Source organism: Hetaerina americana, unplaced genomic scaffold, assembly GCF_022747635.1.
Source record: "Hetaerina americana unplaced genomic scaffold, ioHetAmer1.1.p SCAF_61, whole genome shotgun sequence".
NCBI lineage: Eukaryota > Metazoa > Arthropoda > Insecta > Odonata > Calopterygidae > Hetaerina > Hetaerina americana.
This window is the reverse complement of record NW_027287217.1, coordinates 1,045,407-1,062,088: the sequence shown is the minus strand read 5'-3', so window position 1 is coordinate 1,062,088 and position 16,682 is coordinate 1,045,407. Positions and strand designations below refer to the sequence as shown.

The window sequence follows — 16,682 nt, the reverse complement described above, 5'->3', positions numbered from 1 at the left end:
TCAATTTCTCCCTTCAGGGCAGTGTTAGGAAGGGGTGTAAGGTAGGGCTGCCCATTATCACCGTTGCTGTTCAACCTGTATGCAGAGGAAATGATCAAAGAGGCATGGGAAGAACTCGAGGTAGGAATGAAAGTGGGCGGGGGATTCGTAAAATCAGTTAGGTTTGCTGATGACCAAGCTTTAGTTTGTCAGTCAGCCAAGGGGCTGCAAGCATTGCTGAGTGAATTGGAAATTCAGTGCGACAGGTATGGGATGAGAATCAATATTAATAAAACAAAGGTTATGCGATTTTCTAGAAAGAAAAAGGCCAAGCTTAACATTAAAATAGGAGGGCAAAAATCAGAGCAGTTAGAACAGTTTACGTATCTCGGTAGTGTTTTGGACGAACACGGTCAAAGTAGTAGGGACGTAAGGAGAAGAATTGCGCTAGGCAAAGAAGCTTTCACAAGGAGGAGGGAGTTGATGACGGGAACGTTGAGTAAGGACATTAAGAAAAGACTCGTAAAAACTTTGATATGGAGCGTAGCTATGTACGGCGCGGAAACGTGGTCATTGAAGCAGGAGGATAGACGTAGACTGGAGGCTTTTGAAATGTGGGTGTGGAGAAGAATGGAGAAGGTGAAATGGACAGAGAAGAAAACAAATGAGGAAGTACTTGGTATGGTGGGCGAAGAGAGGGGTTTGTTGGGAGAAATCCTATGGAGGCAGGAAAAGTGGATGAAGGGGGTGTTGACCGGCAGTGGGATGTTGAAGACTGTGACAGAGGGTAGAATGTTGGGCAAAAGAGGAAAGGGAAGAAACAGGATAGGGATGTTGGACGGGATGAAGGGAGGGAGAAAGTACTCAGAGATGAAGAGGGACCTGATATAGAGTAGGATGATGGATTTTGTGTTTTGTTAGGAGTAATAAAATATTTGTTTGGTAGTTGTGTCCATCGAAAAACCTACATTAACCGGTAGATTACCTTAAAAAAATATATGTGTGTGTGTGTGCACACCCACCAGCGAGTATATTAAAGTCTTCAACATCCAATTGCCTCTCTCTATCTCCTTCTTTGTCCAGCCTTCTTCGAATTTCTCCCAATAACCATCTTTCTTCTCCCACCAAGCCTACAACTTAATATTTTTTTTTCTCAAATCTTCCCCATACCCACAGTTCTAACGCCTCCATTCTATGTTTACCCTCTTGGCTCTAAAGTAATTTTTCGGCTTTTGACTATTTTTAGCGATATTTTTGCCTCCCAAGTGACCAGTGTAATCTTTTTTTTTTCGAATAAACGGCCGGCATACTGTGGTGTGCTTCAGTAATTAATTTAGTCTTTCTCGAGAAATCTCACAAAGGATTTAAATATCATGTCGGACCTATCTGAATTTTAATATCACGTTGGTAAAATGGCCCGTGATACGTCAATCTTATGGATTTTGTTTCCCTTGCTGGAGCTGAAGACGCGCATAGTGGCTGGTGCCTTTACACCCTCCGCCAAACACCCTCGCGGCGGCCTGCGTGGCATTGTTAAGTCGTAAGCTTCATTCATTAAGATGAGTTTCTTACTCCGTACTTCTCCCATCCCAACAATCCGGTCCAGAATTGCCTTCTACCACAATCGTCTACAGTTCTCCAAAGGGATTGCAAATGACTGAGGTCACTTTCTGTCGCCTCACCTCATATAAAAATCCGCTAGTGAAACACTGTAATCATGTCTTCCGAGTAAACTTTTGGACGACTTGGAAACCTCGTGTGATTCGGCGCATTCTAGCTCGTTAACCAACGAGCGTACACACACACACACACACACTCACGCCAATCGTTGGCAGCGACTCAAAAAGAGACGGGAATTGCTTATGAAACACAAAAGGGAAAATTTTGGGCACGCGGTCTTCGATTTCATCAAACATTTCTTCGATATTCTTGCAGGAGAGTTCTTTTTTCGTAACGGGAAAAGCAGAGCGGGCGGCAGTCATGCGCGAGATGACTGAGTAATTTTCGCGGCTTATATTCAGACAAAAGTTTACGAAATTGCCATTGCTTGGAGCAATACGTTTACAATGCAGCACCTGTTTACTTATAAGGCAGGCGCTCGGAGCAGGAGAGAACGTGGAAGACTTAAAGGGGGGGTGGGGTGGGAGTCGGTCTTACAACAGAATGAGCGCTGAAACCGTGGATAATCGGGCGATATACTCTGTGTGTGTGTGTGTGTGTGTGTGTGTGTGTGTGTGTGTGTGTGTGTGTGTGTGTGTGTGTGTGTGTGTGTGTGTGTGTGTGTGTGTGTGTGTGTGTGTGTGTGTGTGTGTGTGTGTGTGTGTGTGTGTGTGTGTGTGTGTGTGTGTGTGTGTGTGTGTGTGTGTGTGTGTGTGTGTGTGTGTGTGTGTGTGTGTGTGTGTGTGTGTGTGTGTGTGTGTGTGTGTGTGTGTGTGTGTGTGTGTGTGTGTGTGTGTGTGTGTGTGTGTGTGTGTGTGTGTGTGTGTGTGTGTGTGTGTGTGTGTGTGTGTGTGTGTGTGTGTGTGTGTGTGTGTGTGTGTGTGTGTGTGTGTGTGTGTGTGTGTGTGTGTGTGTGTGTGTGTGTGTGTGTGTGTGTGTGTGTGTGTGTGTGTGTGTGTGTGTGTGTGTGTGTGTGTGTGTGTGTGTGTGTGTGTGTGTGTGTGTGTGTGTGTGTGTGTGTGTGTGTGTGTGTGTGTGTGTGTGTGTGTGTGTGTGTGTGTGTGTGTGTGTGTGTGTGTGTGTGTGTGTGTGTGTGTGTGTGTGTGTGTGTGTGTGTGTGTGTGTGTGTGTGTGTGTGTGTGTGTGTGTGTGTGTGTGTGTGTGTGTGTGTGTGTGTGTGTGTGTGTGTGTGTGTGTGTGTGTGTGTGTGTGTGTGTGTGTGTGTGTGTGTGTGTGTGTGTGTGTGTGTGTGTGTGTGTGTGTGTGTGTGTGTGTGTGTGTGTGTGTGTGTGTGTGTGTGTGTGTGTGTGTGTGTGTGTGTGTGTGTGTGTGTGTGTGTGTGTGTGTGTGTGTGTGTGTGTGTGTGTGTGTGTGTGTGTGTGTGTGTGTGTGTGTGTGTGTGTGTGTGTGTGTGTGTGTGTGTGTGTGTGTGTGTGTGTGTGTGTGTGTGTGTGTGTGTGTGTGTGTGTGTGTGTGTGTGTGTGTGTGTGTGTGTGTGTGTGTGTGTGTGTGTGTGTGTGTGTGTGTGTGTGTGTGTGTGTGTGTGTGTGTGTGTGTGTGTGTGTGTGTGTGTGTGTGTGTGTGTGTGTGTGTGTGTGTGTGTGTGTGTGTGTGTGTGTGTGTGTGTGTGTGTGTGTGTGTGTGTGTGTGTGTGTGTGTGTGTGTGTGTGTGTGTGTGTGTGTGTGTGTGTGTGTGTGTGTGTGTGTGTGTGTGTGTGTGTGTGTGTGTGTGTGTGTGTGTGTGTGTGTGTGTGTGTGTGTGTGTGTGTGTGTGTGTGTGTGTGTGTGTGTGTGTGTGTGTGTGTGTGTGTGTGTGTGTGTGTGTGTGTGTGTGTGTGTGTGTGTGTGTGTGTGTGTGTGTGTGTGTGTGTGTGTGTGTGTGTGTGTGTGTGTGTGTGTGTGTGTGTGTGTGTGTGTGTGTGTGTGTGTGTGTGTGTGTGTGTGTGTGTGTGTGTGTGTGTGTGTGTGTGTGTGTGTGTGTGTGTGTGTGTGTGTGTGTGTGTGTGTGTGTGTGTGTGTGTGTGTGTGTGTGTGTGTGTGTGTGTGTGTGTGTGTGTGTGTGTGTGTGTGTGTGTGTGTGTGTGTGTGTGTGTGTGTGTGTGTGTGTGTGTGTGTGTGTGTGTGTGTGTGTGTGTGTGTGTGTGTGTGTGTGTGTGTGTGTGTGTGTGTGTGTGTGTGTGTGTGTGTGTGTGTGTGTGTGTGTGTGTGTGTGTGTGTGTGTGTGTGTGTGTGTGTGTGTGTGTGTGTGTGTGTGTGTGTGTGTGTGTGTGTGTGTGTGTGTGTGTGTGTGTGTGTGTGTGTGTGTGTGTGTGTGTGTGTGTGTGTGTGTGTGTGTGTGTGTGTGTGTGTGTGTGTGTGTGTGTGTGTGTGTGTGTGTGTGTGTGTGTGTGTGTGTGTGTGTGTGTGTGTGTGTGTGTGTGTGTGTGTGTGTGTGTGTGTGTGTGTGTGTGTGTGTGTGTGTGTGTGTGTGTGTGTGTGTGTGTGTGTGTGTGTGTGTGTGTGTGTGTGTGTGTGTGTGTGTGTGTGTGTGTGTGTGTGTGTGTGTGTGTGTGTGTGTGTGTGTGTGTGTGTGTGTGTGTGTGTGTGTGTGTGTGTGTGTGTGTGTGTGTGTGTGTGTGTGTGTGTGTGTGTGTGTGTGTGTGTGTGTGTGTGTGTGTGTGTGTGTGTGTGTGTGTGTGTGTGTGTGTGTGTGTGTGTGTGTGTGTGTGTGTGTGTGTGTGTGTGTGTGTGTGTGTGTGTGTGTGTGTGTGTGTGTGTGTGTGTGTGTGTGTGTGTGTGTGTGTGTGTGTGTGTGTGTGTGTGTGTGTGTGTGTGTGTGTGTGTGTGTGTGTGTGTGTGTGTGTGTGTGTGTGTGTGTGTGTGTGTGTGTGTGTGTGTGTGTGTGTGTGTGTGTGTGTGTGTGTGTGTGTGTGTGTGTGTGTGTGTGTGTGTGTGTGTGTGTGTGTGTGTGTGTGTGTGTGTGTGTGTGTGTGTGTGTGTGTGTGTGTGTGTGTGTGTGTGTGTGTGTGTGTGTGTGTGTGTGTGTGTGTGTGTGTGTGTGTGTGTGTGTGTGTGTGTGTGTGTGTGTGTGTGTGTGTGTGTGTGTGTGTGTGTGTGTGTGTGTGTGTGTGTGTGTGTGTGTGTGTGTGTGTGTGTGTGTGTGTGTGTGTGTGTGTGTGTGTGTGTGTGTGTGTGTGTGTGTGTGTGTGTGTGTGTGTGTGTGTGTGTGTGTGTGTGTGTGTGTGTGTGTGTGTGTGTGTGTGTGTGTGTGTGTGTGTGTGTGTGTGTGTGTGTGTGTGTGTGTGTGTGTGTGTGTGTGTGTGTGTGTGTGTGTGTGTGTGTGTGTGTGTGTGTGTGTGTGTGTGTGTGTGTGTGTGTGTGTGTGTGTGTGTGTGTGTGTGTGTGTGTGTGTGTGTGTGTGTGTGTGTGTGTGTGTGTGTGTGTGTGTGTGTGTGTGTGTGTGTGTGTGTGTGTGTGTGTGTGTGTGTGTGTGTGTGTGTGTGTGTGTGTGTGTGTGTGTGTGTGTGTGTGTGTGTGTGTGTGTGTGTGTGTGTGTGTGTGTGTGTGTGTGTGTGTGTGTGTGTGTGTGTGTGTGTGTGTGTGTGTGTGTGTGTGTGTGTGTGTGTGTGTGTGTGTGTGTGTGTGTGTGTGTGTGTGTGTGTGTGTGTGTGTGTGTGTGTGTGTGTGTGTGTGTGTGTGTGTGTGTGTGTGTGTGTGTGTGTGTGTGTGTGTGTGTGTGTGTGTGTGTGTGTGTGTGTGTGTGTGTGTGTGTGTGTGTGTGTGTGTGTGTGTGTGTGTGTGTGTGTGTGTGTGTGTGTGTGTGTGTGTGTGTGTGTGTGTGTGTGTGTGTGTGTGTGTGTGTGTGTGTGTGTGTGTGTGTGTGTGTGTGTGTGTGTGTGTGTGTGTGTGTGTGTGTGTGTGTGTGTGTGTGTGTGTGTGTGTGTGTGTGTGTGTGTGTGTGTGTGTGTGTGTGTGTGTGTGTGTGTGTGTGTGTGTGTGTGTGTGTGTGTGTGTGTGTGTGTGTGTGTGTGTGTGTGTGTGTGTGTGTGTGTGTGTGTGTGTGTGTGTGTGTGTGTGTGTGTGTGTGTGTGTGTGTGTGTGTGTGTGTGTGTGTGTGTGTGTGTGTGTGTGTGTGTGTGTGTGTGTGTGTGTGTGTGTGTGTGTGTGTGTGTGTGTGTGTGTGTGTGTGTGTGTGTGTGTGTGTGTGTGTGTGTGTGTGTGTGTGTGTGTGTGTGTGTGTGTGTGTGTGTGTGTGTGTGTGTGTGTGTGTGTGTGTGTGTGTGTGTGTGTGTGTGTGTGTGTGTGTGTGTGTGTGTGTGTGTGTGTGTGTGTGTGTGTGTGTGTGTGTGTGTGTGTGTGTGTGTGTGTGTGTGTGTGTGTGTGTGTGTGTGTGTGTGTGTGTGTGTGTGTGTGTGTGTGTGTGTGTGTGTGTGTGTGTGTGTGTGTGTGTGTGTGTGTGTGTGTGTGTGTGTGTGTGTGTGTGTGTGTGTGTGTGTGTGTGTGTGTGTGTGTGTGTGTGTGTGTGTGTGTGTGTGTGTGTGTGTGTGTGTGTGTGTGTGTGTGTGTGTGTGTGTGTGTGTGTGTGTGTGTGTGTGTGTGTGTGTGTGTGTGTGTGTGTGTGTGTGTGTGTGTGTGTGTGTGTGTGTGTGTGTGTGTGTGTGTGTGTGTGTGTGTGTGTGTGTGTGTGTGTGTGTGTGTGTGTGTGTGTGTGTGTGTGTGTGTGTGTGTGTGTGTGTGTGTGTGTGTGTGTGTGTGTGTGTGTGTGTGTGTGTGTGTGTGTGTGTGTGTGTGTGTGTGTGTGTGTGTGTGTGTGTGTGTGTGTGTGTGTGTGTGTGTGTGTGTGTGTGTGTGTGTGTGTGTGTGTGTGTGTGTGTGTGTGTGTGTGTGTGTGTGTGTGTGTGTGTGTGTGTGTGTGTGTGTGTGTGTGTGTGTGTGTGTGTGTGTGTGTGTGTGTGTGTGTGTGTGTGTGTGTGTGTGTGTGTGTGTGTGTGTGTGTGTGTGTGTGTGTGTGTGTGTGTGTGTGTGTGTGTGTGTGTGTGTGTGTGTGTGTGTGTGTGTGTGTGTGTGTGTGTGTGTGTGTGTGTGTGTGTGTGTGTGTGTGTGTGTGTGTGTGTGTGTGTGTGTGTGTGTGTGTGTGTGTGTGTGTGTGTGTGTGTGTGTGTGTGTGTGTGTGTGTGTGTGTGTGTGTGTGTGTGTGTGTGTGTGTGTGTGTGTGTGTGTGTGTGTGTGTGTGTGTGTGTGTGTGTGTGTGTGTGTGTGTGTGTGTGTGTGTGTGTGTGTGTGTGTGTGTGTGTGTGTGTGTGTGTGTGTGTGTGTGTGTGTGTGTGTGTGTGTGTGTGTGTGTGTGTGTGTGTGTGTGTGTGTGTGTGTGTGTGTGTGTGTGTGTGTGTGTGTGTGTGTGTGTGTGTGTGTGTGTGTGTGTGTGTGTGTGTGTGTGTGTGTGTGTGTGTGTGTGTGTGTGTGTGTGTGTGTGTGTGTGTGTGTGTGTGTGTGTGTGTGTGTGTGTGTGTGTGTGTGTGTGTGTGTGTGTGTGTGTGTGTGTGTGTGTGTGTGTGTGTGTGTGTGTGTGTGTGTGTGTGTGTGTGTGTGTGTGTGTGTGTGTGTGTGTGTGTGTGTGTGTGTGTGTGTGTGTGTGTGTGTGTGTGTGTGTGTGTGTGTGTGTGTGTGTGTGTGTGTGTGTGTGTGTGTGTGTGTGTGTGTGTGTGTGTGTGTGTGTGTGTGTGTGTGTGTGTGTGTGTGTGTGTGTGTGTGTGTGTATATATATATATATACATGTATATATATACATACATGTATATATACATACATGTATATATACATATGTATATATTTGAAAAAACATTTCAGACGCCAGCGGCACAGGGGAAATTTATCGCCTTCAGCGGAACTCACTCTCTCGCAAAGGAGAGAACCGAATATCGGGCAATGTGGAACAAAGTTATCAGTTATTAGTCGATACGTCGTCACTTTCATCTTTGCGGGATCGACCACTTCTGGGTCGTTTGGCGTCAGTGTCGTCGACATCAAATGGCTCCCGCACTTGCACGTAATTTGAAGTCGATTACAGTTATTGATTATTTCGATTCCTCGCCGATTATTGATATATTTTCGATGATTCTTACCGGAAGTTTTCGACTTACTCGCGTACAGTGAATAGTTGATGGAGAGTCTATTTGAAATTTCTAATCTCGTGTCATTTTTTGGTTCGGGAGTAAGTCGGTTTTTCCACGGTGGAAATGCGACACCAAGATGTTTATTTTTGCTCGATACCCATCAATGAAATCAGCGATAAAATAAATAAAATGAAATCGTTAATTAAATGGACCCATAATAGGAAACGTGATCGCATTACATACCTACCGTCGAAGTAAACAACTGTAAGTTTGATTTGATATGCGTGAGGTCAGAGAATTCCTAGTCTTATACGCCTAGTAAACTTCAGATATTATGGTAATAATGGGGGAAGGTCGGTTCCTTTCCTTTTGTCGCTAATGGTTTCCCAGAGAGATCTGCTTAACGAAAAATAACGCAGCTTGGATGAAGCGTCACCCGGAACGAATCGAACCCGGGCCCTCGCTCAGTTGTAGCCCAACTTTCGCAACCATCTCGTTTCTACCTCTACGCAATGATCTACCACTATTGCATCTACCTGCATGGATTACTTTAATTTGAGGAGTCGTTTAAGAGCTACGCTTGAATGTATGGATGTTGTGTAGGCAAAGCATTAAGAAACCGCTGATATCGTGGGAGTCCTATCCCTTCTTTTTTTTTATTTTCGTTCTGACGCAAGATCCGTTAAACAAACGAGAAACGAAATTTCGTCCTTTGACCTCCCTCTCCACGTGTGTGTGTGCGCACGCACACACACAAGCATAACGGCATCAATTGATTCGATGCTGTGGTCGCCGTTCCCTTGCCTGTTTATTTTTTCACTCTCTCTCTCTCTTCCCCCTCCATACACCGCCCCCCCTTTCCACTCCTCCTCCCCCCCTGTCGCCCCTTCCCCTCATCTCTTGCATGTGTGCGATTGTGTCCCAATCAAGAATGGATACTGTTCACGCGAAAATCTTTTTCGCAACTCCCCTTCGTTTCCTTTCCCCATCTCCCTGAAAACTCCCTCTCCCCTCTCCTTCTCCCCCCCCCCCTGCCCTCGTTTTTAATCTCGCGGAGGGGTTCAGGAGGCGAGAGGGTAAGAGGAGGGAGGTGGGACTTTCTCCGTGATGCTTTCTTAGACAGATTTATTCTCAGGGGTGGGAAAGCTTTCGCTTCGAAATGCTGTATTCATAAGAACACACAATGAGTTAGGGCGACAAATAGTTGATTTAGACTAATTACGGTGCAATCAATGTCATCTTGTTTCCTCTCCCTGTTCGGCAATATCGTTGAGAATAAAATATTTTTATCGATCTAGTGGCCATTTAAAATAGGGGTTGTTTTGAAAGTCATCCCTTATTCGGGCCAAAATCAAAATTGTGTCAATGGCATAATTATTTTTAATGATTTTCAAGACCGAAATGGCTTAAAAATATGTATATTGGTTTATGTTATGTTTAAAATTGAAACTACTTAATCCCTTTCCAAATAAACGTGTGTGTATATATATATATATATATATATATATATATATATATATATATATATATATATATATATATATATGTAACTTGAACAGTAACAAACAATATAAGTACACATAAGAAGAACACTCAAACGTTATTTCTTAATAATTTCAACGGTAGTTAGCTCCGTCTTCCTCAGAAGAAACGATGGTACTCTATATATATTTTATTGTCAGTGATATGGAAGATCAGAATGGTGTTACTAACATTCTAATACCCCCTATTATGTCGGTAACCTACGATGAACAACATGTATACAGTCCGCCTTGACATCGATTATAGGTAACATTAGTATTACGATGTCGTTACTCAGTGAAAATATTTTATGAAGACCATAGGCTATTCCAGCAAGGTAATTCGATTGGAAGAGAAATTACGAAATGTTCAAAATCCTCTTTTTTTTTAATTTTCGATACTCAACAGTGGGAAGAATAAAAGTAAGCATGGGTAATGAATGTCGCGATCGGTATCAAAGTGTACCAGAACAACGTGATAAAAATCAGATCCTAAATCCTCCGTAAATTGACCTAAGATTTTGTATTTTCCGCACCACTGATTGGTTTATATTTTTACAAATCTCACCGCTCTGCCAAATTCAATTTAGAAGTCAAAACAACATTTTAAAGATTCCACATGAAATGGCAAAGTGAAATCAGCAGTACCTTTATTCCTTGTGCCGCCTTTATGTTGTTATTCATAGGAAGATCTGTTTCCCGATATATTATACAGCTTGAATGAACCGGAGGATGCACAGAAGCATCCCCGGGAATCGAACGTGGGCCTACGATCAGTAGTCAAACGTTCCACCCACTGGACTACCTCGTTTTCAGGGTTTTTTTTTTAAGTGTACCTTGTAAATTATCTTGCAGTTTTGAGAAACTGGGCGTGCCAGATATCGCTAGGGATCAATGCCATTGACCAAGCTGCCTCGTATCGAGTGCAATTTCCGACTAGGAGTCCCCACCTATCTCTTCGTCAACACCTCCTCTCGACAAACTCTACCCCCTCCCAATCCGCCTTCGGAGGAGTGGGAAGCACCGACGGGGAAGGGGACTCCACTAATCCAGGCGGCTCGGTGCGATCTGGTGACGAAACCGACGTCAAAAAGCGTGTATGCTCTCTGCCTGAGTGTGACATCTGGTGGTGACATCCTTTGTTAAACGGTGTCGTAACGCTGCGTCGATTTTTATGTCGCGCGCTCAAAAATAATGATAAAAAAAAGAAACGACTCGTTATCACAATCTGGAATGCCTCTGCCGAAGGAACGTAACGGGGCGACATGGTCTCTCTCTCTCTGTGACATAGACGCACACAAGCGCTTGGTGTCCCGTACGTGGACATGGAGCCGCCCCATAACGCCCACCCTCCAGCGCCTGGAATGCTGGAAGCGTTCTTTGTGCCCCGAGGTGCTCTGATTTGCACGCTTTCGTTCGCATACGGAATGTGACGGGAATAGGGTGTTCGTTTATTTTTCAATGGAATACCTCTTCTCAGTCTTTTATTGATTTTCAAGCGGGTTGGTGGATTGTCCAGGGTTTTATTCTACCTGGAACTTCCTCGGGATAACTCCGGATGTTTTATCGAGGAACGTGTGGGGCATTGGCAGTGGGTGCCCTAGAAAATTAATCTCTCATTCGCCAATTTTTTTGAAGGAATATTTTTCATCTTCCACTTTGATCTGCGTAATAAGTGCACCTATGCAGATTTAGAAGAAACGTTGCCTCGACAGCTATTTCATTTCACGATCATTTTCTCGCGATTCTACAGCGTGGTTGCTATTTATTTTGATAAAAGGGAAATTAGTGAAAGGAATGTTTTGATCGGTGGCTTATCTTGAGTTTTATTCCTTTTTGTTGATTGACGATATTAATGAATTCTTAATGTGATATAAATAGTATTGCATAAGATATATATATATATATATATATATATATATATATAGATATATATATAGATATATATATATATATATATATTTGAAGAAACACTCACGAGAGCAGTATAACACTTGGACGTCACAATAAAACACGAACATATAAATAGAAAACACACATAAGGGCACTAACATTTAAGAAAGTTTGGGCTTTCGGTCTTCTCATGGGTCTTCTTCGGGCAAGGTATTTTTTCTATTCATATTTGTGTGTATGTAAATTATATATATATATATATATATATATATATATATATATATATATATATATATATTTGTAGATGACATTCGATGGTAAAAATATTAAATTGCTAAAAGGATGAAATGAAGTAAAGCAGCTGAATGTCAAACTTCTTGCTATTGACAATGGTTCAGTGTGAACGGGCGATTTCAATCAGGTGTCCCATTTCTCTCGCAGGACGCACCTCCGGCTGGAGTCACTGGAAGACGCGGTGGTCATCGGCGAAGGAGAAGCGGCTCCTCGGAGCGTGGACTTCTCCTCGTACTCGCCGGCGTTCCCCTCCTCTTACACGTGCCCCGGCGCCTGGGACGCCGAGGAGGAGCCCCAGTTGGACGATCGCCTCGAGGAGAAGCGCGGATGCCCCGCCTACGTGTCCCCAGAGATCCTGCGAAGCGGCGAAAAGTACTCGGGGCGGGCGGCTGACATGTGGAGCCTCGGAGTGGTCCTCTACACCATGCTGGTCGGAAGGTGAGCTGGAGATAAAATTAGCGAGTGTGTCCGCAGGGATGACAATATCACCGAAAGGGACAAAGACCTTTTTAGTAAGGTCACTATTCAAAAATATATGGGAAGGATTGGTAACTTGTAATGGAAATTGAGAGAGGTGGAAAATCGGGAAATGGTCAATATCAATCAGTTTCGTGACGAAAAATGGAAAAAAAAGGTCCGAATTTTGTTAACAAATCAGTACAACGATGTGAAAACTGGGGTATTCGCGATGAGAAAGATTTGAAACACGGGGTACGTTTCCCAAAGCTGAAAATCGTTTTTCTTTAAACATCTCGGAATGGTTTTTTTATTGCAATATGAAACTTTTCAAATTCGCATTCCTTGCCACGTAGGGATGTAACATGTGTTGATGTATTTACTACCAACAGCCGACTTCATATCTGAAAATTACAGACTTGTAAACCGATTTGCGGCTTTCGTGAAAGGGGTCCCGAAGTTATCCCCGTGAATGTGACTACCGTTGGGGAGATTATAAGGGTTGAAACAAGTAAAAGACGATAATAATAACTGCAGTATGCAAAAAACTAAGCAGCCTCATGGTAGATATTTTCCGAGCTTGAATAGGACCGCAATTATAAAATAGGAGCAAATACAGAATCAATTCACGAGTTTAATATTGTTTTACATTATTAGATACATAAATTGACCAAGTAAACTGTATTTTGAATTAAGAATGGCAAATGTAATATTTTTATTACTTCAATTCAAGAATTAAATATTAATAAATCGAAATTAATGTGATTCTCAAAAAATAGAAATGTTAATTTTAACATCAAAAAATGGGAGTTAAGGCACTTTTCGGATGTGGGGGTGGGGACGTACAAGAAGAATTATATGAGGTAAAGAAGCGATAGCGAAGAGGCGGAAGTTGGCGATGGGCGCGATTAGTAAATATGTTAGGAAAAGACTTGTGAAATCTTTCATATGGAGTCTAGTTTCAGTATGGGTCAGATACTTGGTAGTCGAAGCAAGAGGATGGGAATTGATTAGAGAATTTCGCGATGATGTGCGTACGAAGAAGAGTGGAGAAAATTAAATGGACGGAAAAGAAAAACCAAGGATGAAGTTTTAGCCAATGCATAGGGAAGAGATAGGAATCCCGAGAGAAATCCGACTAAGGCAGGAAACGTGGAACTGGAAATAGTGGGAGATGCAATGGGATGTTGATGGCTATGATGTACAGATTTGAAAATGTTGGGAAAGCGTGCCAAAGGAAGGAGAGAATTGTCTTTTTGGATGGGATTCAGGGAGATGCACGTAAAATGTTTGCGAAGCTCAAGAATGATCTATGGATTAAGGATATTTTGAGTCATTAAGTTAGGATTTCAAAAGCCTAACGTAACTCGGTAGTACACTGTTTATTAATGCTATTGCTTCATTACAAAGACTGATATTATAATGTAAAATTACGAATGTCATTTAATTTTTATTAACTAACATTGCTGCTCTCTAGCACCACTGAGCTAACATGAAAGTGGCGTGACTTGTGTTTCGAATTTTTCCCAAGTTTTTCCCTTGGCTTACCCTCGCCCTTGAATTTTATTCGGAGGAAATTTCAACGGCTGTCTCATTAATTCGCCTTCCGGCATTTCTTCTCCTTCAGGTATCCCTTCAACGACAGCGAACACGCGTCGCTCTTCGCGAAGATCAGCCGGGGTCGATTCGGCCTCCCGGAGAGCATGTCTCCGAGGGCACGGTGCCTAGTCCGCTCCCTGCTGCGGAGGGATCCCAAGGAGCGCCTAAGCGCGGCCGACGTCCTGCTGCACCCTTGGCTGGCGCCCTGCGTGGACGGGAAGGCGAGGGAAGAAGACGAGGAGGAGGAAGTGGACGGGCCGGGCGCGGAGACCAAGGTCCTCCGGAGGCTTGCGTCCCCGAGGAACGGGCGCGACCGGGACCAGACCGTGCCAGATTGGACCGGTGGGGACTGAAAAGGGGCCTGGTTCGACCGACTCTCTTTATCGGCACAACCGCGGAGCGATGCTGACGGGAGGAGTGGATTTAATTGGACGAGGGAATGCTCCTTAAAGATTTGAGGAGGGAGCGAAGTGGTGTGGGGGAGGGGTCATCGTGACACGCTCGGCAAAGCACCACCACCCACAACTCTCTCCCCTCCGAGACTCTTGTGTCCTGCATAAGATTATCCGTGTGCATCAGACTGGACCAGCCTGAATGTATATGTGTATATGAATAATATTATGCTTGTGTATGTATTTAAAATATATATTATATGATTTTATATATAGTATATATATATAGTATATATATATAGTATATATATGTGTATGTATATATATGTGTGTATATATATATATATATATATATATATATATATATATATATATATATATATATATATATATCATATTATGTGTGTATTATATACATAAGCAAACATACCTGTGTGCCAATTTTGTGTTTTTTTCCTCAATAAGAAAAAAAATCAAATTTTCTATCAGCTTTGATTTTTTTGCAAGCTGCCACTTTGTTGGAATGAGTGTGCACGTTTTTCATTCTTACTGTCCCCTCGAACACTGTTTTCGGTGATCCAGTGGATTTTTTTTTTAATAATACATCTCCTGCAGTTTTTCGTCGATGCATCCCCGTGTGAGAGAGTGAACTTGGACAAAATAATTAGCTCACCAATTGGACCAGCATCAATGAATGTGCATCTTTTTTTTCCTTTTGATGACTATAAAAGTGTTTAAAAAAATATATGTATGAATAAATAAGCCATCGCACCCTTTTGCAGTGGCTTGCCCACCGTGTTTCTTGTGACTACAATGATGTGGTACTGATTTTTTCCTGGAATATCTGGAAAAAATTAGTTTTTTTTTTTTAATGTTAACGTTTCGGTGTGTTTGACTGGTCCAGATCTCAATTCGATTTTTGGCTGCCGCACTTTTTTTTTCGAGTTCTTCTTCGTCTTCTCTTGCACTGAGTATCAATTTTCAATTCCCTTCCTTGGCAACTAGGCAGTGCACACGAGAGAGTCATTTTTTTTTAATAGCAATCTAGTGACGTAGGCCGAGGAGGGGGGTGAAAACCCAATGTTCCAATCGGCACCAAGATCATGACTGATGACTAGTCAAACCCGATCTACTATTCCCTAGTTTCAAATCTGGGCCACTTGTGTTTTTTCAGGGCTTTTTTTTAATAAAAAAAACCCCTTCTCCCAATGGATTTTTCTGCTCTCCAAAGGAAAACGGGATGATGATTGTTGTGGGGCCATGAGTTATGTTTGTTAGGAAATTTGTTTTTAAATTCCTAACCACTTTGTGGTACGCCCATGAACATTGTGTCTAGAATTTGTCATAATAATAATTGATGGAAAAGTTAATAGAAATGTTTGAAAGATTTCTTCCTCTTCTTGTTTTTTTTCTAAAAGAAAAAAAGGAAAAGATCGTTGATTTAATGTGCATTTTTAAAGTGATCTGTGTAAATATTTTTAATTTGTAAATATTTAGTTTTTTTTGTGTAAAGCAATGTTAGGAAGGAATAAAGTAAGCTTATTTCAAATTATACATGTCTCTTTTTTTTCATTCAAGAAAACCTCTTGATTCTGAAACAACTCGGGTCTTTTGGACATCCATTCATGGTAATCAAATCAAAGACTAGTTTATTACAGGTTATGTTTCATCAACAGCCAAGCATTAATAAGATAGTAGTATTTAGGGGAAGCGACCAACAGCTGAGGTCATTTGCGCCATTAGGGATGGACAGGAAAAGATGAAGGGTTGAGAGAAACCCGGCATTGGCATTAGCCAACTCCTAACGAAAGGCGCCAAAGGGGTCCGCAGCTTAACGTCCCATCCGATGGATGGCATACTCTCTCAAAGTGCCCTCCACAAAACACCTCATCAGTAGGGATCGAGATGCCTCTGAAAAATATTCAACACACTGCCGGGATTCGAATCCGGGCCCTCTTGGTGGGAAGCCAGTACAATAGCCAATGTACCCTCTCGATCCCTCATTAATAAGATACTTGGAAGCATTGGGTACAAATTTGGTGATAGGGGTGTCCAACCCAGTTCCTAACCCTGAACAACCATTCAGTTCACCTTGGCTTATAGGAATCAATTAATCAGTCACACTACTTTCACTTTTAGGTGTGATTTTCCAAAGGTATTAGCCCAGATATGAACCTCAGGCTATCCACTTAGTAGCCAAATGCACTCATTGGATTACTACACCCTTGAACATTCATTGCAAACTTGGAACATGATTATAAACTCATTGAAAAAATTCCTTCCAAAGCTGAATGAATGCCGATAATATGATAATGTTACATAATTAGTTTGCAGTTGCACATAATTATTGTTGATAATCTACCAGTTAGGGTTTTTTTTGAATGGACACTGCTACCAAATAATTCTCTTGTCCCCCCCCTGACAAAAAACATGTTGCCCCTCGTCATCTCCTTATACTTCCCTCCTTCATCCCATCCAACATTCCCATCCTATTCCTTCCCATCCTAGTTTTCCCAACATTCTCCCCTCTATCGCAGTCTTCAACATCCCACTGCTGATGAATATGATTTGCATCCATTTTTCCCATCTCTTTCTGTCTGGACAACATTCGTCAACATACCAATATACTTGGAAGGCATCCACTCATCTTCTTTCTTCACTCACTATATTCCAGATTTCACAAAAATATAAGGCTATGGTCCACTCCTAAACTTGTATTAATTCCTATCTTAATTCAATGCTAATTTTTTATGCCATAAGAATGTTTTCTTGATGAATGCTCTTTTTATCATTGATAT

At 43.9% G+C, this 16,682-nt stretch overlaps 1 protein-coding gene across 1 annotated transcript in view; it reads left to right on the top strand.

Moving 5' to 3' along the window:
• LOC139695632 (tribbles homolog 2-like) overlaps window positions 1–14,172 on the top strand; it is a 202,339-nt gene extending 188,167 nt beyond the window's left edge. The window contains exons 4-5 of the mRNA XM_071594441.1: window positions 11,585–11,875; window positions 13,521–14,172. Coding sequence (XP_071450542.1) covers window positions 11,585–11,875; window positions 13,521–13,845 — 616 coding nt within the window. The 3' untranslated portion in view covers window positions 13,846–14,172. The remainder of the gene's footprint in view (window positions 1–11,584; window positions 11,876–13,520) is intronic.
• The last annotated feature ends 2,510 nt before the right edge of the window (window positions 14,173–16,682 follow it).